The following is a 21,710-nucleotide window of genomic DNA, read 5'->3' as shown; positions in this document are numbered from 1 at the left end:
TACACGCAACCCATTTCTCCGCGACTACTAGACCACCCCAGGAGGTGAGATGGAGTCCTGTACTTCCAAAGAGAGGCAGTACTAGGCTTACCGGTTTCGACTACCTCCTACTTCCGGCATGCGGTTAGTACAGTTCAAACATGATCAGCAGGGCCAACAACGGCTCGGTCCTTAACTGACACAGGCGGAACTACACCTCTCCCGCCCGGTCTCAGATTCTATTCTTTCTTTCATTCCAAGACTTTCATTACAAGGTGAGTAACTTCTATATGGAAACATAAAAATATCCTATATCTAGCGAGTAATTGAAAATTACTCGACTTTTACCGAACCCTATCTAGCATAGCATATCTATCGTCCTATACATACTAGTATAACTCAAGGAAACCTAGGGTTTATGCAACTAGGGTTTCATACAACTCCTAAACGTAATGCACAAGTAATAAATACATATATAGGTGTCATAATTTAGATTAATAGGATGTGCACCGGGGCTTGTCTTCGGGCTGCTGCTTGACACTGGGCTCAGCTGGGCCTTGGGCCGGTGCTCACGCCGCTCTTCCTGCTGAACTTGCCCCTGCTGCTCCTGTGGCTCGGCGATCACCTCGTACACGGCTCCCTCGGCGGCGGCGTCTACACGTATGCAAATGATATGAGAATGCATGCATGGGTTGCAATCTTAAAATAGCCAATGACTAGATGCAACTACTAGTAATTTACACAAAAATTGCACTCCCTGGCCCAAAACATTCCCCAAAAATCCGGAGTATCCGGACGAATACCCGGAGTATCCGGACTCCCAAGTCTGGAGTTTCCGGGCCTATACCCGGAGTTTCCCCCAGAGTGTCCCAAACCCGGAGTATCCGGGTTTATACCCGGAGTTTCGCCCGAAGTGTTCCAAAACCCGGAGTATCCGGGCTTATACCCGGAGTCTCCGGACCCGACAGCATTTTCGCCCCAAAAACTGGAATCTTGATTTTGGCAAAACCAACACACCAAATTTGAAACCCTCTTGGATCCTAGTTCAAGGATGCATATAGAGATGATTGAACAAAGGAAATCACTTAGAACCTCCTAAAAACATAGATCAGGGCGGCACAAGTTGAATACCTAGGATGAGCTTTTCTTGAATGAAGAACTTGAAATCCAAAGCCTCCCCGAGGAGGAGCACATGGGGGAAAGGGTTCTCCACGCCTATTAAAGCTTCCTTAGCCTTGGAATCAAGTTGAGAGGGAGGATTTGCACTCTATGGCACTAGAGAGAGAGGGAGCTCATGAGGGAGAGGGAGAGCTCATGAGGGAGAGGGAGAGAGTGCACGTGAGGGGGAGAGGGAGAGTGAGCTGTGAGGGAGAGAGAGGGGGTGAGATCCCTGTTTTAATGATTGTGGGGCCCAGAGGACAAAAATTACATGAACTAGGAACTCCATGTCCGGAGTATCCGGGCCTACGGCCGGAGTATCCGGACAGGGTGTTACAATGGGCTAGGGAGGAATGCCAATTGCCAAGGAGCGGGAACACTCCGTTTTCTCAAAATCAATTTCCATAAATCTCGCCTTAGCGGGAACTCCCACACTCGAGTAAAACTTAAAAAAACAGCACCAAACAAATTTGTCTCAAAACTCATGCTAACAATACTACTGTTTTTAGCTGAATGTCATCCGAAAACTTGATTAATTGTTTATTTCTCATTAAAGATCCAAACAACTACTTACTGTAGAGACGGGCAGAGCCAGCGTGGGGTCGTCCGGACCTGGCCTTGAACTTTAAGGCCAATTTGTGAGGCCATGGGTCGACCCAATTTATCACTTGCATTTGGTCTCGTAGGCCCAATGGGTATAATGGGTTAACCCATTTAGATATACACTACTCCAATTAAATATTGCATCAATTATCCAATAAAGATGTACTAACAAAAATAAAGACTGAACATGTACAAATTGGACAACGTCATGTTGTAGTCCCCAAAATTGCAATACTCTATAGTATTCACTTGCAAAGTTATACATCAATCGTGCAAGCAGGAAGCAGCCAAGATATTCGATTGGAAAAAAGGACACGATAGCATTGTGGTCGGAAGACTTCAGAGCTCAGAAGCTGAGAATATGCCTCTGCCTGGCCTTCCAGGGCAGGAAATATCATTTAATGGAGTTTAGATAAGTACAGGTGCACAATGATCAGTCCCTTTAGATTACTTAACCTGCATATACTTACCCCATTCCCTAATCTCTGAAAGGCATCATCTACTACTACTACTACTTCCCTACTCAACCTGCTATGCGTATTGCCCAGGAAAACATCAGGCATATATGGTTGGACCAAACGGCCTGACAAAGAGGCTGAAGATGAACAGTCGTTTTAGAAAATAATTTGTGCGTCAACGTCACACAGTTGGATGCACAACTTGGTGCCGCATATCTACCTACTTGCTTTCAGTTCTAACCCGGATGATCCTTTCTCTGCAACAATCTGGAGAAACTATGCCCCACAAAAGTGTAAATTCTTCCTCTGGTTACTTCACAAACAAAGGCTTAGCACCAATTCCAGGCTGAGTCACTGTAACATGCATTCCACTGGGCAGTGTCCTTTCTGCACGGCTGAAGAAGATTGCTTTCACTTGTTCATCTCCTGTCCCCGCAGCGGTAGCTTTTGGAACTTCATTGGTCTGCAGTCGGGGTCTCTCTTACACAGCTTGGGCGTCGAGCAATTATGGACGGTGAACCCACTCATGGAGCGGTGTCCTCGGATCAGAAGCACAGTCATCACTTGCATCCTTTGGAATGTATGGAAGTGCCGGAATGCCAAAGTTTTCAGGAGCGAGGACGAGACGAACTTGATGATCTCTCGCAGATGTGGAGAAGACTTATCTCTGTGGTCTCATCGATGCCCTTCTCCGACGGCGAAATCTAGGCTCTTAGAGTGGAGTAACTTTTTTCCAATGTAATTTAAATCTAGGCCGCTTTTGGTCATGGCTTATTTGTCCCCCCCCCTCTTGTGTATCTATCATGTAATTTGCTTTTAATCTTTCTTTGTATACTGATTTACCCTGTAAATGTCTTTGTCTGATTAATAAAAGTTCAGGCAATCCGATCAAGGATTGCCGTAGTTTCCTTAAAAAAAAAACTTGGTGCCGCAGCATGGCTCTGGCTGGCCTGCCGCTTCCTTAAGAACTCGACACTCATAGCTGGTTGTGGTGCGTGCTGCTACCGATGGCCTCGGGTTAGATATTGTTTTCGGTCAACACATCGTATCCATTGGGTTAGTATATCTGACTTAAAGCCGGCTCATATGACCCATTGATCTTATTTGTTTGGATTGGGTCAACTACCCAATAAATCGACTTGACTCACTCCCATTTTGAGTGCAGGGGGCTCTAGCCCCCCCACACCTATATTGTCCATTGGAGCTCCCACAAATTCTATTTTAATAAATTTTGTCATAGTGAAGAGGAGGAAGAGGAAGGAGAAGAAAGGAAGAAAAAGAGAGAGATAATAGAGAAGGAAGAAGAAGGAAATAAGCTTCCTATTGGTCCAAACTCTGGATCTGCTCCTCTATAAGATATACATACTGAAAGGAGCAGCACACCCACCGTCAGCCTAACTGGTCGGATACAAACTCTCGCTGCTACTAGGAACTGAGGGTGATTCGATGTGGCGCCCGAAAGAAACATGCATAGGCATTCGGTTCTAAGTACGAAAATAGGAGAAGGAAAACATCACCATGGAAGATTACTCAGCCAATCACTCAAGAGTAAATCCGGTCTGTTGGCTTTTAATTTCTCCGAGTCCACTCAGGGTAATTCATGAGCTCAACAAAGAGCTCACACAGTTCATTTGAAATATTAAATGTAGACTAATTACGAAACTAATTATAGATCTCGTCTATAAACTACTCCCTCCATCCAACTATCCAAGGCCCATTACGAAATCTAAAAATCCAGATATGTAAGGCCTATTTTGATTTTTCCTCAAGAGTGACGCTTCGGAAATCGGTGCAACATTAATTCATCACATGCATGTCTCAGGAGTGAAAGCACATGCAAAGAGTAACCAAATCAGTAATAAATGCTGGTTGTTCTTTTCCCAAAAAAAGCTAAGGCTGGAGTGCTTCCCTTTCTTTGAGCCAAGTAAAAATAGGCCTTGCATAGCTAGATGGAGGGAGTACGAGACGAATCTAATGAGACTAAGTAATCTATCATTAGAGCATATTTTCTGTAGATTTACTGTAGCACTTTAATGTCTAATCACGATCTAATTAGGCTTATTAGATTCGTCTCACGATTTACAATCCATTTATATAATGCGATTTATTTTTCGACTATATTTAGTACACCATGCAGACGATTTATAAAATTTTAGATTTTAGGTGTAAAAATTTAAACAGGGCCCAAGTCTACTTTACACACCCATTTTACAAGATTGATGAGTGGGACCCACCTTTCCCAACCTTATTTACTCCCACCACCACCACAACCATCGGCAGGGCCTTCCCGCCTTCCGGCTGGCGGCGGAGGGGCAGGTGCCACAACCTACCTACGATGGTGGAGGAGCCAAAGTCCCGCCGATGTGGGCCTCGCGCCACGTGGTCCTATAGAGGAGGAACAAGGAGTTCACTAGATTTGGAGGAATAGCGACGATTAGATTAGATAGCGAGCGACTTCCAGTATCCCAGTGCCGCATCAGGTACGCTATCCATGTCCTCGTTTGCCGGCGCGCGTAATTCTAGGGTGTGTTTAGTTGGTGAAAAAATTTGAGTTTGGGTACTGTAGTATATTTTGTTATTATTTGACAAATAATATTTAATTATAGATTAATTAGATTTAAAAGATTCAGCTCGTGCTAATCAGTTAGACTGTATAATTTGTTATTTTTTTAACTATATTTAATGCTTCATCTATATGTCCGAAGATTCGATGTGACGGGTAGTGTGATTTTTTTTTTGTGTCCATAGCCTACACGTAACATTGCATTATAATTTAAGATAGAATTTTAACTCATTCGGCCAGCAAAAGTTGTCATTTCAGATCAGACAAGTGAAATATACGCAGCAAACAGCTTACTTGTTTAATTTTATCTGAAGTCTTCAATTGCAGCAACGCGGTGGAATAACCTTCGTCTCAATTCTCACCAGCACAAAGAGAAAAACGAAATCCACTGAGCCAGGACATGAGGGGGCGTGCCGCCGTCCGCCGGGGCCACGTTGGCCGTGTCCGTCGCGCCACGGTTCCATCCATGACCCATCTATTGGTCCGGACGAGGCCGAGCCAGCTCGCGGCCCCACCCGTCCCACCGTGCCACGTGGGCCCGCCGCGCCGGACCTCAGACGCAGCGCCCGCCGCCCTCTCCGAACTTCGAAGGCTACCGAAAATGCACCCACGTGCCACAGATCCGTGGGCCCGGTCCCATTTCCCCGGCGCCCCCACCTCCGCACCTCCCGCTCCGACTTATAAATGGGGCGCCTCCCCCCACCACCCCCGTGCCCCCAGAAGAAGCCACAGCAACAGGAACAATTCCTCCGCTCTCTGGAGAAGGCAACAGGGCGGTTGCGTGCTCGTGAGAAGAAGGCCCGGGGGAGCCCTCTCGCCCGCCGGGAGGGAGGCGGCGCCGCGCCGATTCGACCCGCCGATCGGCCGTCCGCGAAGGTATACCCCTCCGATTCGGCCCCCTCGAATCCCCGCTTAATCCGCGTGCTACTCGTGTGCATTCGATTTGGTAGGGGGCACTTGTGCGGTTTGATCGGGGTTTTTCTGGGGGTGCAGTCCAGCCTCGCGGTGGATTTAGGAGGAGGAATTCGAGGGTCGGGGCGCGAGGTCGGGGGTTCCCTCGCTGCGGCGTCGCGGTCAAAATAATATACATAGTAATGGGGGATTTGGGGTCGCTGATCGCTCGGCGCGGTCGTAGTTACCTGGGCTGGATTAGTGCGATTGAGCGGCACGGTGCATCAATTCTGCGCGGGAAAGCGTAGTGTCTACTGTTAGAGTGCCCCGGATCTCCAAATCCGTTGTGGTCCCTTTTTTTTTAAAAAAAAAATCAGTCCCGACTCCGGTTTCCTGTTTCTGCAAGGCTCCGGAAGAAAGGCGTGCTGCAATCATAGTTGATCGCTCATTGATCCTTATGTATTCTAGCTGTTTGCTTCCTCTATTTCATCTAATCCTACCACGCTTCTGAAATAATTCAAACCCACAGTTGTGCCTCCTATACCTTTGTAGTGAATTTATAGTTCCCAAATCTATCACTAACTTAAGCTTCTACAGATAGATCGTGGGTATGTCTTGGTATGGTTGGTCTCTGATTATACTGGTATCTTGAGGTCGTGTTATTTAGGATGGAAACACAGTCTCGGCAAATTGGGAATGCTCCTGATCACTGCCTGTCTCAGTTCTGAAGCTTGTTTTGTTATATGGCCATTGTGGGTTTATATGGAACAATCCTTATTGTCAGGCGATATTTGCATCACTATGTCTCAGCTATCGATCAATCTGTTTTGATCCATTTTATAACCCTTCTGTTGAATTGACCACGCTCCACTTTCAATACTATGTCACTATGGTTCATCTTGTACCTGTATCTTTCCAATTGAAGCTGTCTGACTGTATGTATGACTAATTGGTGTCTAGCTGTTTGAGGAATCAGTTTCCCTGTCCCAGGTTTACTTACTCTTTAAGTTTAGGAACTCCACACATATTTGGCATACCAGTGAAAGTATTTTGATACTTACTCCCAATCAACCTTGAAGCACATTCTGAGCAATGCTTTTGACCTCTATAGCTTATAGTTTCCAAATTCTTTTCTGCATCTGCCGTCCTGTTTATTAGAAAGGCATCTTTGGTAACAGAAGCCAGCAAATATATTTACTCTAAATCTGAACGTTGTGTGTCTCCACATATCTATCTGTGATGACAATTATGTTGATATTTTGGAGTTTCTTGTACGTGAAAGCATAAACAACAGGAGTAGTCATAATTGTTAAGCTAGGCACTAGGAATATAGTTCATGCATCTCTGAACATATATTTGATCACAAGATAAATTTAAATCACATGTATGACTCGTGCTGTGTCTCAGACTTCGAATGTACCTTCTTCCTGTGACTCTTCTACAGCCATTAAACATGACTCGTGCCATGTCTCAGACTTTGAATGTACCTTCTTCCTGTGACTCTTCTACAACCATTAAATTATTGAAGGTACACTTTGATGGTTCAATACATGTTGGAACTCTATAAGTTCCATCGGACGAAGAACATATAAGTTCTTCAGTCAGTTTTTCTTTAGAAGGGGAAGTATTGTATCTGTTAAAGGTACAACAGTACAACACTGTTGTCCTTTGCTTTGATGGTAATGCATGAAATTCGAAGTTACTAGCACCAACATGTCTTCTGCATCTTCAGGTATTCTTTATTGGTATTTATAAGACTATATATACAGTTCTATTTGTCAGAAATGGCACAAAAACCTATCTCTCTTATGGGAATGCAGGTTAGTGAGATCTGGCCTCCACAATAGCCCATCTTCTTGAAAGCAGATATATAAGGCTTGTTAGAGTTGGAGTTCAGTCTTTGGGGACACAAATTGATTCTGTTATTTGTTTGACTTCAATTTGGGGCATATCCGGGCTTTAGGTTGGGTGAGGAACTGTTGTTTCAACGATTTATATGATGGTCAGGTAATCAGGTTAGTGAATAGTTTCAGAATATTATAGTTGCATATTTGTGCTGGTGAGTAAGTTATCAAGACCTGGTGAGAATGTTAATTCACTGTGAACCACATTCACTCTTTTATTCAGGACAAATACTCTTTCATATTTTTGTTTCTCCCCTTGGAGTCCATGCCTGATGTGAGCACTCTCTCCTCTCTAGATCCTCCAGTTTGTTGCTCTTCCATGGTCTACATAAATCTTGAACCAAGATTGTTAAAAAAAAAATCTTGAACCAAGGAAAATGTGCTTCTTCTGGAGAATTATCTAGCTTTCAGTCTTTTCAGGTACTAATAGTGTATTATTAATTCGATTCAATAATTTGAATTGTGCTACTAATGACATTGCAGGTACTAGTTGAATGGTGCACAAAAAAATGGAGTCCCCATTTCTTGTTTGACATCTTGATTGACCAAAATCAAGCTCTCATTGATTAATTTTTGGGCTACTAATGACATTGCAGGTCAAACAAATGGGCAAAATTTTGGGCTCCTTGATTAATTTTTTGCAGTGTTAAGTGGTGAATACTGCTGCAGCAAATGGGAGTGATCCAGTTGGTCTAGGCCTTCTGAGGACAATTGTCCTCAGTAAGAGCATATGTTCAACATCACTGTTGGACTTGTGTTGCCCTTAGAGTGAGAGATGGCGACTTATCTTACAAGATTGTAACAGCTTTTTTAACTTCAGAAGAGGGCTCCTCTAATATGATTTTTGGAAGAGCTGTTGCGGCTAACTTCATATCATTCTGAGGACTGGAAAAGGTGGACTAGTGCCACTCTTAGCACATACCACCTAGAACTTTAGCCCATTGGTTGCTTTGTATGGGGAAATACATTGATCAAATATAAAGACGAGAAGCGTAGTCTCATGGCCCTCAGTTAACTTATAGGAGAGCTGGAGAGGCATATCGTGATCCGTGGAAGTATTGGCCAGAGCAGCATGATGACCCAGTAGTCCTGATTTGGGTGATATACTTACGGATAAATTGGTGTAAATTTTGGAAAAGAACTTTAAAAGGTTGTTTCATATCAAATTAGTTGATCCGAAGATCCTTTCCCAAGTAAAAATCAGCTTATCACATAGAACTGGCTGCAGCAATGGTAGCTGGGCCAATGAAGTACCGGTTTCTTTTGATCACTGGGAGGATGGCATTTGGAGATAGCCATTGAACGGAAAAAAGAGGCTAGTTGAAATAGGTCAATTGATGATGTTGGAAACAAGATGCATTTATTCTAAGCAGAACAAAAGGGTACCACAATTTCAAGGCAGAACCTTAGCAATCATGTGCCTCTGGTGTTTATTTACATGGGCATGTTTGTACCTGATTTGTAATGCAATGTCTACCTGTCTTCATATTTCCTGGGGCTTCTGGAGCTGATAGCTAGCACTACACTTCCTGCCTTACATATCCATTTTCCTTCCCATTTTTCAGAATTTTGTATATTTATAAATTTCTCTCCCTGTGACTTAGCTCATTAAGATGGGCTTTTTTCATGCCATGTAAAGATAAAAGATTCTGGCCGATCTGTTTATGCTTAATAGAATGTAATATGAACTGTACTGTTTCAGAAGTGATGCCATATAATTTAGTTGTACATTGTTTGAACTTCTTTGACTGCTGCTGTATTACCATTTATACAGATGCTTTCTGTATGGTTTTGCCATTTAAGATTGGTCCATTCACTTGGTATTGATCAGAGTTCAGGTGTATGTTTGTACTGCTTTTCTTAACCGATGTTGTGAGGCTGTCTTTGTAGGTTAATGGATTTTCATACTTCATACTGAACCATTGCAATATTATCTTTGATCCAAATATCCATAAATATAACTGCTTGTCTAGTGTTTTTTCTATTGTTCGAGAAAGATAAAACAGTGCTGTTTTTTAATTGACATTTTAGTTTCTTTCATCTTCCGTTATTTACATAGTGTGACTTGGCTTAAGTATATATTTTTGGTAGACTTGAGATGATAATGATATGCCATATACAGAGTTTCTCTTCAACTTACATTTACATTTCCGAAAGCTGTAGGGAAAAAAAAATTCTGCTACTTGTATTGAGGGCGAATCTTGGGTTTCCACCTTTATGCAAGTACAATGATGTTGGCATCTCTATGCAAGTACAATGATGTTGGCATCTCTAGTTTATTTCTGTAAACCATATACTTTAGTCAAAATGCTCTGCGTTTGGCTTTTTAGTTACATCAGAACGATGTTCAAATGTTTGCATCCATTTGTGTTTAGTGTTTTGCTGAAGTTAAATAAGACACTGGATATGATGAATTATTGGACTTTTGGCATCTAACATGTGTGACTGTAATATCACATCTTGTGGTTCCAAGGCTTGAATTATCCTTTTATTCCAGAAGCCTAAGCATTTTTTACTCTTATGTATATTTTCTTTTACTTTTTATTAACAGCTACATCTCTGTTTGCAGCTGCAACTTATTTTGCTGGAATACTAATACGGAGCCTTTATAATTTTCCAGGTTAAAGATAAAAAAATCTAAGCTTACTGTTAATGTACTATGGCGGGACATCATAATAACAACACAAATATGTCCAGGATGGATCATGTGAACCGGTTCCAGAATGAACCACCACCTTTTGGTATATGGACTTCACCAGTATAGCACATTACTTATTATACATCTCCATTATTGTTAAATTATTTACTTACACCCTGTTATTTCAGGTCCAAAGTTATTTATGCATCCTAGAAGTGATGCGGTAAATGGACCTCTATCAGCAGGTTATGGGGGAGCAACAATAAGATCAAATGACCTTCCATCCTCAAGTCACATTGGCCAACCTCAGACCCAGCCGATTGAAGCCCCTGGAACCATGCTTGCACCCTATGCTGGCTATCCTCATGCTGGAAGCTCCAGTAGCATCTATGCACCACATAATACTCAGCATCCGCCTGCCTTGAGTTATCCACATAGATCTGAGGATAGCTTCACTCCAAGTCCCCATATGGATGACAGAAGGGTTGCACAGAAGCGGAGGAACCCAATTATTCATCCAATGGATGGATCCGGTGTTGGCAGCTGTTATGCTTCTAGTTCGTCTAATCCTCAATTCCCTCGGTACATGCCTCCAAATCCTATTCCTGTTCCTGAACACTGCCCTCCTCGAATGCCCTCAAATATGGGTTCAAGCTATTGGAGTGATAATCGCTTTGGTAATCATGGAGGATCTGAGAGGAACGTAAGAGGGCGACATGATCACAATTCTATCCATTTGGGACACAGTCCAGCTATAGCTTGCTCATCAAGCAGCACTCATGGGCCACCACACCATGGTACTACAATTGGTCCTTCTCTAAGTATAGCAGTGCCACAAGATAGAGCTCCTTTTTCTGCACCTCCAAGACTTGTTCCCCCAGGTTAATTTTGATCCCTGCTCTTCTAACTGTAGCTTTCATGTTAGAGTTAAGGTTTTTTTTTTTCTTTCTATAAACTTTAACAATAATATTATGTGCCATAATTGCAGTATAGCTTTTTTCAGTTAATTTCAGTCTATTACTGTTCTAAATGAAATTTGGATTGGCAGAGAAAACCAGTTTTCTTCAATTTATTATGTGTCACTAACTTTATTGTGGCTCTGCAGGGGCTGATGGAAACTCTAGCATCACATTCAGAGAGAGACCATACTATCCTGCTCCACAGAGGACCAACACAAATGTGCCCCCTGTCCCAGCACTTTCTGGTTCTTCTGATAGCATGGCCTTTGTGCATGGTGGATATGTCCCCCGAGCAATTCCTCATAACACCATCCGCTCTTATCCTGCCCCAGGATTTGGGACTTCCTCCAACTCTGCTGCGGTCTCCCATGAGCCTGGTATCCCTAGCTATCCACCTGCTGCCTCTATCTACCCGCCTGCTACCTCAACAGCAACATCAAGTGTACCGCCATTTCATGCTGAAGGTGCTGCATCTTCAAGACATCTGGGGCACGTGGCTCTAGGCCCTGGTAGTAGTGCTAGGAGTAGAAGGCTGAGGGATGCCTACCATGCTTTCCATCCGTTGATTGTTGAGGAAAATAATTTGAGAGGATCAGCAGCTGAGGTAGAAGTTAATTTTTTCCTAACGAATTCATGATTATGCTGATGATATCAATTCAGAGCCATGACTGATTTAGATGCATTGTGTGCAGCGGTTTATGATGCTGGACCAGTTAGTTATCCATGAATCAAGAGAAGATTCTGATCCTCACTGGGACATGAGATTGGACATTGATGACATGAGTTACGAGGTTAGGAAGAATCTCGATATATGTAATCACAAACCATCATCAAAATGTTCTGTCACGAATGTAACTTTCTATGTTGCTGTGTGCAGGAACTGCTCGCTCTGGGAGAGCGTATAGGCAGTGTCAGCACTGGTTTGGCTGATGAAAAAATTTCAAGCTGTGTGATGGAGGTGACATGCTGCAGCTCTGTTCCGGCCCAGGATGGCATTGGCAAGGAGAACACAAGATGCGTGATTTGCCTGGTAAGATCATACCCATGTAGAATAGCAGGTTTCACACTTGACGTACAAATTGCTGCCTTCAAAAATTTTGATGATCCTTAACTGGTCGACATTGCAGGAGGAATACAAATTCAAGGACTCCAGGGGGAAGCTGAAATGCGGTCATGACTATCACGCCGACTGCATCAAGAAATGGCTGCAGGTAAAGAGTGTCTGCCCAATCTGCAAAGCTTGTGTGGCAGACGACAGCGGAGGGATGGAATGAAGCGTCGCTCCCACTCCATTCGTCCTAGCTCAGGGCCAACTGTATCTATTCACTTATCCATTTTGGCTGTGTAAATAATTGGTGGTCCCGAAACAGAATTATTTGTGAGCACAATTTGAACTCTGACATCTTCCCCGATGTAAATCTTATTCCTCAAGCTAGTTGCTAATCGATGGCTGTTGCATTGTTCAGTGATTCACATGCCGGTATCGTTCCTGGAGATTCTGCTTGTGCAGCCTATCTTCTTGATGGAGGGAGTGGCCGTTAAGGGGTGGTTCTCTTGCCTGCTTTGCCTCGGCTCCATCCTCCATGGATGGTTCGGTGTTCATATCAGTGATAATACGTGCGATCTTGTAAGTTGGTTGCCACGAATTCTAATTGTCCCATGCTGGATTGAAAGTTTATTTGCTGCCAGCGGATACGATGTACCACCCTTCTGATCCGGATGGTTGGGTCCAATGTTAAAAGCGATCGGGTGCTCTAGCCTAAAAGGGGGAGAGGGTGAATTAGGCACTCTTAAAATCTTAACCTATGGCTCCAACTAGTTTGCACAAAAATTTAAACTAGATCAACCTATCTAGATGTGCAACTACGGTTCACCTTAGTGTAAAACTCTCATCCCAAAAGAGTTTTGCAACCTATAGCTAATCCTAGCAAGTTACTACACTAAGAAAGTAAATACACACAAGTTGCAATATGAAATGCGGAAGCTTAAAGAGAGGGATGAGAGGAAGCGAACTCTCGGCACGAGGATTTATCCTGTGGTTCGGATTGCCACAAAGGTGCCCCTACGTCCACGTTGTAGAAGCACTCACGAAGAGTATCGCTTCTGACAATCAAGTCTCTTCCGTGAACACAATCACAGTCACTTTGATTCCGATCTTCATTAAGAGAGATTGCCCACGAAGGAGGGGTCTCCGTCCCCCACACAATGTTGTCGACGCCGCTCCACACAAAGCCGTAGGGTCGTTGACGTGCCGGCGAGCCACCAATGCTCAAAGAAGACCGGCACACCGAGATACAAGTTTGGTTCACTCTAGAACCACAGCACAAGGATCTAAACCTTGCTTGATCAATCACTCAAGAGCTAATCTAGCACTAACACTCAAAGCTTGTGCTAAGGACTAAGGATTTGATCTTTATGCTTTTGGATGGCTTGGAGGTGTTTTTGGATGTGTGTGTGATGTCTCGAGACTCCAACAATCTTCAAATGGCCGAGGGAGCACATATATATAGGCTTCCAAGTCGAACTAGCCGTTTGTAGCCGTTAGCAGCTTTTCTACGTAGGCATCGGAATTTCCGGTGCAGGGGCATCGGTTCTTCTAGTCACTCACAGTAACTGAAGTAGCCGTTGGCTTCCTGACACAGCTGCAGCGACTCCAGGGACCATCGGTTAAACTGATGCATAGGGCGTCGGTTAAACCGGTCACACACAGCGCCAGAACTAGCCGTTGGTCCTCCCACTTCTGCTGACGTCATTGCACCGACGCTATGCTCCGATGCACCATCGGTTAAACCGGCTGAAGACTTGATTCCTGGGCATTTGACATCGTTTCTGGAACATAGTGCGTTGAATGCACAGATGCTTGACTTGACACCGTCGGTTCAACCGGTGCTTCACTTCTTTCTTCACTTGATCTCTAGAGGCGCTCAGTCTTGCACCAATGCCAGGGCGTCGGATCTTCCGACAACCATCAGATGCACTGATGCTATAGACATCGGTTCTTCCGGTGCTACTGATTTCAATAGAACTCGTGCAATTCAGTGTTTCTTTGAGTTTTTTCTTTGTGTTTTGGTTTGTATGGCATTTTTACTTCATCCCTGGGATCTAGAAATATTCACTCAACAAAAATATTAGTTCCATTGATTGTGTTGTCATACGATCACCAAAATCACTCAAAATGGCATAAATAGTGCCATGTTCGTTACAATCTCCCTCTTTTTGGTGATTGATGACAACACAATCAAAACAAGCATAAAATTTATAAAAATTATCAAATTGAACCACTTACACTTGTTTGGATGCTTACTATCATCTAATGACGGCTTGACCTCCCCCTAAAACCATGATTCCCCCTTTGATCCTCCCCCTATCTTCCTACTCCTTCCTCGTAAATTGACTTGATTCACTTAGGCATTTCTCCCCCTTTGGGATATACTTCTCCTCCTTGAGAAAATACCTTGCTTTGATCCACATTTCTCCCCCTTTGGAATCAAATCACCTAAAAAGTCTTGCACCTAAAAGGTCTTGCAAAACAATATAGCTCAATAGAAGATTAGTAGCCTAGGGAGTTAGTTCCATAACTTGTGATCCAAATGTATGATATCAAAGAGGATACCAATGGAAAAATTTACTACGGTGGATCACAAAATCACGAAACTAGCATGACATGAGCTAAGCTTTCCATAAGTATGTGCACAAAATGATAATGTGAAAATCAAGTGCACAACTAGATGTTATAACTAGAAAGTTTAGATCATATCATGCACGGAGGTAGCTCTAAAAAAGATAAGAAATTGACAAGGATACCAATTGAATGAATTTAGAACCTTGCATACCTCCAGGGGTTCTTTGTTTACCTTGCATGTACCAATTTAAAGTGACTTGCCACAATTGAAGTTTTTAGAAGATGAGCATTTGGTACACCAAGATTAAGCAAATGTATGAGCACATAGCCTATGAACTTAGATATGAGCATTTAAGTTCAATAGAGCATGGCTCAATATGCATGAAAGCACATTTTATCTGATCACTCTTATAGAGTTGTTTGTTCACATTGATCGTGAATAACATTCTCTTAGAGTAATTCCACGTGAGACTACAAAAGATAAACTTGCAAACATGTTAGTCTCAAAATCACAAGCCATAAAGTGAACTCCCCCTAAATATGTGCATTTAGTATTTGAATCACCAAATAAATGTATGCACATAGTTATTGACAACAATGGAAAGTTTACCCTATAGCTTGTGTTCATGGTACACAAATGAAACACATACCTCATGAAGTTCATTTACCATGAAGGGTAACCTTGTGTAACTTTCTACACACTTATCAAACCATGTAGGTTGTTCATAGGTTAGAATCATGACACAAGCAACCTACCATATATAACACTAGGAGATGCAATGCATGCAAATATCCTAGCAAAAGCAATGGAGCTACATAATGCTTGAATTGAAATCTAGCTACCATTACCTTATGGGGGACTTGGGCAACAAATGTCCAAGTTGTGAGTTTAGCTTGTTTTGGCTTGAACCTTCACTTCAACTTATAAGCTAAGCCTTCAAATCCCCCGAAGCCGTTTTTGGCTTTAAGTCTCCTTTGGAACCCACATCATTTGAGGCCACTTCAAGTTGGTGATGATGTCCTTGGGCACCCAAATGGAGTGGTTCCAACTCCTTTCCTTCTTCCCAATCTTGTGAGCAATCACCTTGCCATTGGTCTTCTTTTTTATCACATAGGAGGTGCTATTGCTTTTATTCCTCCGGTTGGGCTTGGTGTAGATGAGAGAACTCTTGATTATGAGCTTCTTATTGTTCTTCTCATTCGGAAGCTTCTTTCTTGGTTGAGGACACTTGTTGGACTTGTGACCTTCTTTGTGACACTTTGAGCAAGTCACGGTGGACCCCTTCTCAAGCTTATTCACCACGTCTTCACGGTTATCTTGAGAAGGTTGAACATTGCTCTCTATGCCTTTGCCCTTCAATCTATACAAGTCCTTCATGAGTCTTTCCATTTCTTGCTTGAGTTCATCATTCTCCTTGGCAATGAAATCATCACATGATTCTACAACAATATTTTCATTGTATTTCTCATTGCAAGGGTTAGAGCAAGATTCATCAATTAAATCAATGTAAGAAGTTGAAGCATCTACCCTAGAGATTGGAATTGCATAAGAGATAGTTTGCTTCATTTTTAAAGAGTCATTAGTATCATTAATGCTCTCAAATTTTAATTTGAGCTCTTTATGCTCTTTGCTAAGCAATTTGAATTTGCACAATAAATTTTCATAATTTGTAGCAAGAGATGCATTTAGATCATTGAGAGCATTAAGGTTTTTTATTTTCTTTGATTGCTTCTTAATGACTTTTTGGTGCTCATGAACTAAGTCAAGAAGTTCATCAATTGAAGGAGAGTCGGAGTCATCATCACTTACATCGCTATCCATATCTTTTGCCATAAAACAAGTGTTGGATGATGATCCCATGCGGGTGGTGAATTTATTGTTTGATTCATCACTTGAACTTGCACTTGATTCTTCACCACCACTTACCCATTCACCAAATATGGCATATGATTCATGCTTGGGCTTTTTCTCCTTCTTTTGCTTGTTCTTCTTGAACTTCTTCTCAACCTTCATGAGTTGATGGTGAGACCCATCTTTGAGGAAGACCATGTACCCCATTGAATTGATTTTCTTCAAGCATTTGTTCATCTTCTTCACTTGCTTGTAGAGGTTGGGGTTCATTGGCTCTTTTTTATTATTTGAGGAGCTTCTTGCATTCTTTTCTTCCTCATCACTTGAGCTACATTTGATGGCCATCTTCTTCAACTTCTTGAGTTGTTTGCATGCAAGTGCGCTATGCGTTGGTGAAGAGGATGACACCTTTGCCTTGATGTCATTTCGCAGCTCATGGCTATCACCTTGTTGAGGACTTTATTTGGTGTCAACGTGTTAACCTCTTTTTCATATAGAATTGTGGTCACCAAATCATAAACCGGCCTTCGGAGTGAGTGAAGGATCTTGCAAATGAGTTCCATATCTTCAATTTGCTTCACACCTAAAGAATTAATCTCATTCACAAGAGTATTCAATCATGAGTACATGAATTTGGCATTCTTATCATCAAGTTGCTTAAAGCCATTAAGCTTATCAATGAGAACATGATATCTTTTATTGGCAACATTCTCCGTGTCCTCATGGTTCTCAATGTTAGTCTTCCATAGCTCTTTAGCATTTTCACAAGAATAAACTCGATTGAACACATTATCACTAAGAGAAGACAAGATTATATATTTAGCGGTGACATCATGTTACTTCTCTTGTTGACCATTATTTTTTACACCTTCACTCACAACTCTCCAAACATTCAACCCTGTTGCTTGGAGATGGGCTTGCATTAAAATCTTCCATCGTTGGAAGCTCGTGCCGTCGAACCGTGGAGCGGGTCTAAAAGGATCAATCATTTCCCCCTAAGAGCTAACTCACCAGGCGGTGAAGCTTACCGATCTAATGAGCCAGTAAACACAAATTTGCCAATGAAATTGGCTTTCTTTGTGAGAGAAGTGAGTCCCGGCTCTGATACCAATTAAAAGTGATCGGGTGCTCTAGCCTAAGAGGGGGAGGGGCTGAATTACGCACTCTTATAATCCTAACCTATGGCTCCAACTAGTTTGCACAAAAACTTAAACTAGATCAAGCTATCTAGATGTGCAACTACGGTTCACCTTAGTATAAAACCCTCATTCCAAAAGAGTTTTGCAACCTATAGCCAATTCTAGCAAGTTACTACACTAAGAAAGTAAAGGCACACAAGTAGCAATATGAAATACGGAAGCTTAAAGAGAGGGATGAGATGAAGCGAACTCTCGGCACGAGGATTTATCCCGTGGTTCGGATTGCCACAAAGGTGCCCCTACGTCCACGTTGTAGAAGCACTCACGAAGAGTATCGCTTTTGGCAATCAAGTCTCTTCCGTGAACACAATCACGGTCACCTTGATCCCGATCTTCACTAAGGGAGATTGCCCACGAAGAAGGGGTCTCCATCTCTCGCACAATGTTGTCGACGCCGCTCCACACCAAGCCGGAGGGTCGTTGACGTGCCGGCGAGCCACCAATGCTCTAAGGAGGCCGGCGCACTGAGATACAAGTTTGATTCACTCTAGAACCACAGCACAAGGATCTAAACCTTGCTTGATCACTCAATCAAGAGCTAACCTAACACTAACCGTCACAAAGCTTGTGCTAAGGACTAAGGATTTGATCTTTATACTCTTGTATGGCTTGGAGGTGTTCTTAGATGTGTGTGTGATGTCTTGGGACTCTAGCAATCTTCAAATGGCCGGAGGGGCATATATATATAGGCCTCCAAGTCGAACTAGCCGTTTGTAGCCGTTAGTAGCTTTTCTGCGTAGGCATCGGAACTTCCGGTGCAGGGGTATCGGTTCTTCCGGTCACTCACAGTAACTGAAGTAGCCGTTGGTTTCCTGACACAGCTGCAGCGACTCCAGGGACCATCGGTTAAACCGATGCATAGGGCGTCGGTTAAACCGGTCACACACAGCGCTAGGACTAGCCGTTGGACCTCCCACTTCTGCTGACGTCATTGCACCGACGCTATGCTCCGATGCACCATCGGTTAAACCGGTGCTGAAGACTTGGCTCCTGCGCACTTGACATCGTCTCTGGAACATAGTACGTTGAATGCACAGATGCTTGACTTGACACCGTAGGTTCAACCGGTGCTTCACTTCTTTCTTCACTTGATCTCCAGAGGCGCTCAGTCTTGCACCAATGCCAGGGCGTCGGATCTTCCGACAACCATCGGATGCACCGATGCTATAGACATCGGTTCTTCCGGTACTACTGATTTCAGTAGAACTCGTCCAATTCAGCGTTTCTTTGAGTTCTTTCTTTGTGTTTTGCTTTGTATGACCTTTTTACTTCATCCCTGTAATCTAGAAACGTTCACTCAACAAAAATATTAGTCACATTGATTGCGTTGTCATACGATCACCAAAATTACTGAAATGATATAAATGGTGCCATGTTCGTTACAAATGTTAGCATCAGCATCTTGCTTGCTGGACAGTAGCTAGCAGCTCTGAAGAATCTACGCATGTCAATCGCAAATTGTTGTCTCGGTAGACACTTTCTTTTTTTTTCTCTCCCAGAAAATAGGATGGAAGCTCTACCATTCGTCATGTCATTATAGAAGAAAGTTTTACAAACCTGCCGACCACAAGACAGTCTGTTGCAAACACGTATTTTATTCAGCACGTCTTGGACTTGGATGCCGGACAGGTTTGGATCAATTATTATTCATGACAAGGGTAATGCTTTAAGAACGACCTTTCAGGTACAACTGTGACCATGCATTCGAATTATACAGTGCATATATGAGCTCCATATCTAGGTGATTTCGCCCAATTTGATCTTTTAGTCATACATAAATGCTGTAATAAGGCTTCCCTTCCCTCCCTCAAATAACATTGCAGAGCTCCTGCTTATATTTTTTAAAAATAAGAGTCATATTAAATGGTTGTACGTGCAGGTGCAGCAATACTCTGAAAGGAAAACAGCAAAGATTCTTAGACTAGCTCCCGATTTTATCGTCCATGGTCTTTTTCTATTCCTTGGGGATTCGGTCTCAGGTCGTGCTCGAGAATTGTCCCGTCGCCATCAAGATCACGGCAAGCATCATCATCACGTACGCGAGGCACCATACACACAGTGACATGACATGAAATCTTCCTCTCTGTAGGCTATAGGCTCCACCCCATCCTCCATCGCTCGTGCCATTCATCTCTCACTGGATCCAGACATGCAGCGATATCTCGATTCACCATACGCAGCTCCAGCTCGGACGGAAAGCTCCACCGCCGATGCGAGCTGCGTTGTTACTGTCAGCAACTCTCCTTACCCGATCACGGTGCCCCAGTTCAATTTGTTAAGCCGTCTTCACGACGTCCATCGCCACCTAATTACATTTCTCACAGGAGATGGGGATCCCAACGCTTAACAAACAACCCCACGCCACTGGAGTTGCTGCTCCATGAAGCAAACACGCACCCGCTAATCAACGTGCCATCTCGCTCCCAGCTCGACGTCTCGCCCATGGCGGCAGCATATGGCACCACCACACACCTCACTTCATCCCTCTCCCTCCTCAGCAGCCTCCTTCGTTCCTTATATAGCCCACTGGCCTCTACTGCAGTATGCACATCAAGAATCCAGCGCCAGCAGAAGAGCACCAAGCTGGTACCTAGCAATAATCAGGCGATCGGCGCAGATAGATACAACTAACCCGGCCCATGGCGGCGGCGTCGCACCTCGCCGCAGTGCTTCTGATGCTCGCCGCCGCCGTCCTGTCTACCGCCCCGGTGGCGCGCGGCCAGGCGGCCTCGGCGCCGGCGCCGGCCCCTGCAGCGCCGAAGACGATCACGGCCGTCCTGACCAAGGCCGGGCAGTTCACCAAGTTCCTCCAGCTGCTGCAGTCGACGCGGGAGGCGGAGCAGATCACCAACCAGCTCAAGGGCAAGTCGTCGAGCGGCGGGCTCACGGTGTTCGCGCCGCCGGACAACGCCTTCACGGCGCTCCCCTTCGGCACGCTCAACTCCCTCTCCGACCAGCAGAAGACGTCGCTGGTGCAGTTCCACGTCGTGTCCATGGTGATGCCGGCCTCGCAGCTCGAGACCGTCAGCAACCCGCTGCGGACGCAGGCCGGGGACACCGGCCCCGGCAAGTACCCGCTCAACATCACGGCGGACGGCACCAACGTCAACGTCTCCACCGGGGTCGTCAACGCCACGCTCGACGGCACGCCGCTCTACGCCGGGGACAGGCTCGTCGTGTACCAGGTCAACAAGGTGCTGCTGCCCTGGGCGCTCTACGGCCCGGCGCTGCCCCCCGCGCCGGCGCCGGCGCCGGCGGAGAGCAAGAAGAAGAAGAAGGCCGCGCCGGACGCGGCGGCGGATGCGTCGGCGGCGGACACCGCGGCGGGGACGACGGCGTCGGAGGCCGCGCGGGGGGTCCAGGGCGTCGGAGCTGGATCCTGCGTGGCGGTCGCCGTGGCAGCGGCTATGTGGTGGGCCATGTGACCACAGTAAGAATGCATGAGTGGGTGTTGTCTCCTGATTGCTTTTTGAAAGTCTCCCTGAGATGTGGTTCGAATTCATAAGTTCTTTTGTTTACATTTTGTATTGTGGATGTATTTGCCTTCGATAACGTTTATGTTGTACTTTGTACATGATATTGTGTGCATCTGTATTCTTTATCTTATTATTTTGAACATTATTACTTTCATATCAAGTTTACTAGTTTAACCAGGCTTTACAATGAACGCATGGGGTTGTATTTTACAGTAATATATCGTCAACATGACGCACAACCTAAAAGGCAGCAGTTGATTTCTAGAAAGTTAATAATAAAAAAAACATATCTGGTGCTCTTATTTGATGGAAAAAAAACAATAAACATGGTTACAGAACAGTGATTCCCCCCATTTCAAATCAAGAAAAGGAACCGTCTCATATAATTTTGGCCTGAATTTGAGTCCA

At 44.1% G+C, this 21,710-nt stretch overlaps 2 protein-coding genes across 10 annotated transcripts; both read left to right on the top strand.

Annotated features, from left to right (window-relative positions):
* Positions 1 to 5,471: 5,471 nt before the first annotated feature.
* Positions 5,472 to 12,626, top strand: LOC120667298 (probable E3 ubiquitin-protein ligase HIP1). 9 transcript variants are annotated; one of them, XM_039947396.1, is made up of 10 exons: positions 5,474 to 5,637; positions 7,181 to 7,384; positions 7,473 to 7,667; positions 7,780 to 7,976; positions 8,153 to 10,297; positions 10,383 to 11,075; positions 11,300 to 11,757; positions 11,846 to 11,944; positions 12,031 to 12,183; positions 12,281 to 12,626. In XM_039947396.1, exons 5-10 carry the CDS (start codon positions 10,216 to 10,218, stop codon positions 12,425 to 12,427), a joined length of 1,632 nt encoding a protein of 543 aa, XP_039803330.1. In that variant the 5' UTR covers positions 5,474 to 5,637; positions 7,181 to 7,384; positions 7,473 to 7,667; positions 7,780 to 7,976; positions 8,153 to 10,215; the 3' UTR covers positions 12,428 to 12,626. The 9 variants fall into 9 exon arrangements, with proteins under 9 accessions (XP_039803335.1, XP_039803330.1, XP_039803328.1 ...); XM_039947397.1 differs by having other exon boundaries at positions 5,480 to 5,637; positions 7,780 to 7,830; positions 8,040 to 10,297; XM_039947399.1 differs by having other exon boundaries at positions 5,547 to 5,637; positions 7,853 to 7,976.
* A 7,555-nt stretch (positions 12,627 to 20,181) lies between these two features.
* LOC120667296 (fasciclin-like arabinogalactan protein 11) lies at positions 20,182 to 21,462 on the top strand. Its single transcript, XM_039947389.1, has one exon. The coding sequence runs from the start codon at positions 20,466 to 20,468 to the stop codon at positions 21,249 to 21,251; it is 786 nt and encodes a 261-aa protein (XP_039803323.1). The 5' UTR covers positions 20,182 to 20,465; the 3' UTR covers positions 21,252 to 21,462.
* Positions 21,463 to 21,710: the final 248 nt, after the last annotated feature.

This window comes from Panicum virgatum, chromosome 3N (genome assembly GCF_016808335.1).
Source record: "Panicum virgatum strain AP13 chromosome 3N, P.virgatum_v5, whole genome shotgun sequence".
Lineage (NCBI taxonomy): Eukaryota > Viridiplantae > Streptophyta > Magnoliopsida > Poales > Poaceae > Panicum > Panicum virgatum.
This window is presented reverse-complemented; position numbering and strand designations above follow the sequence as displayed.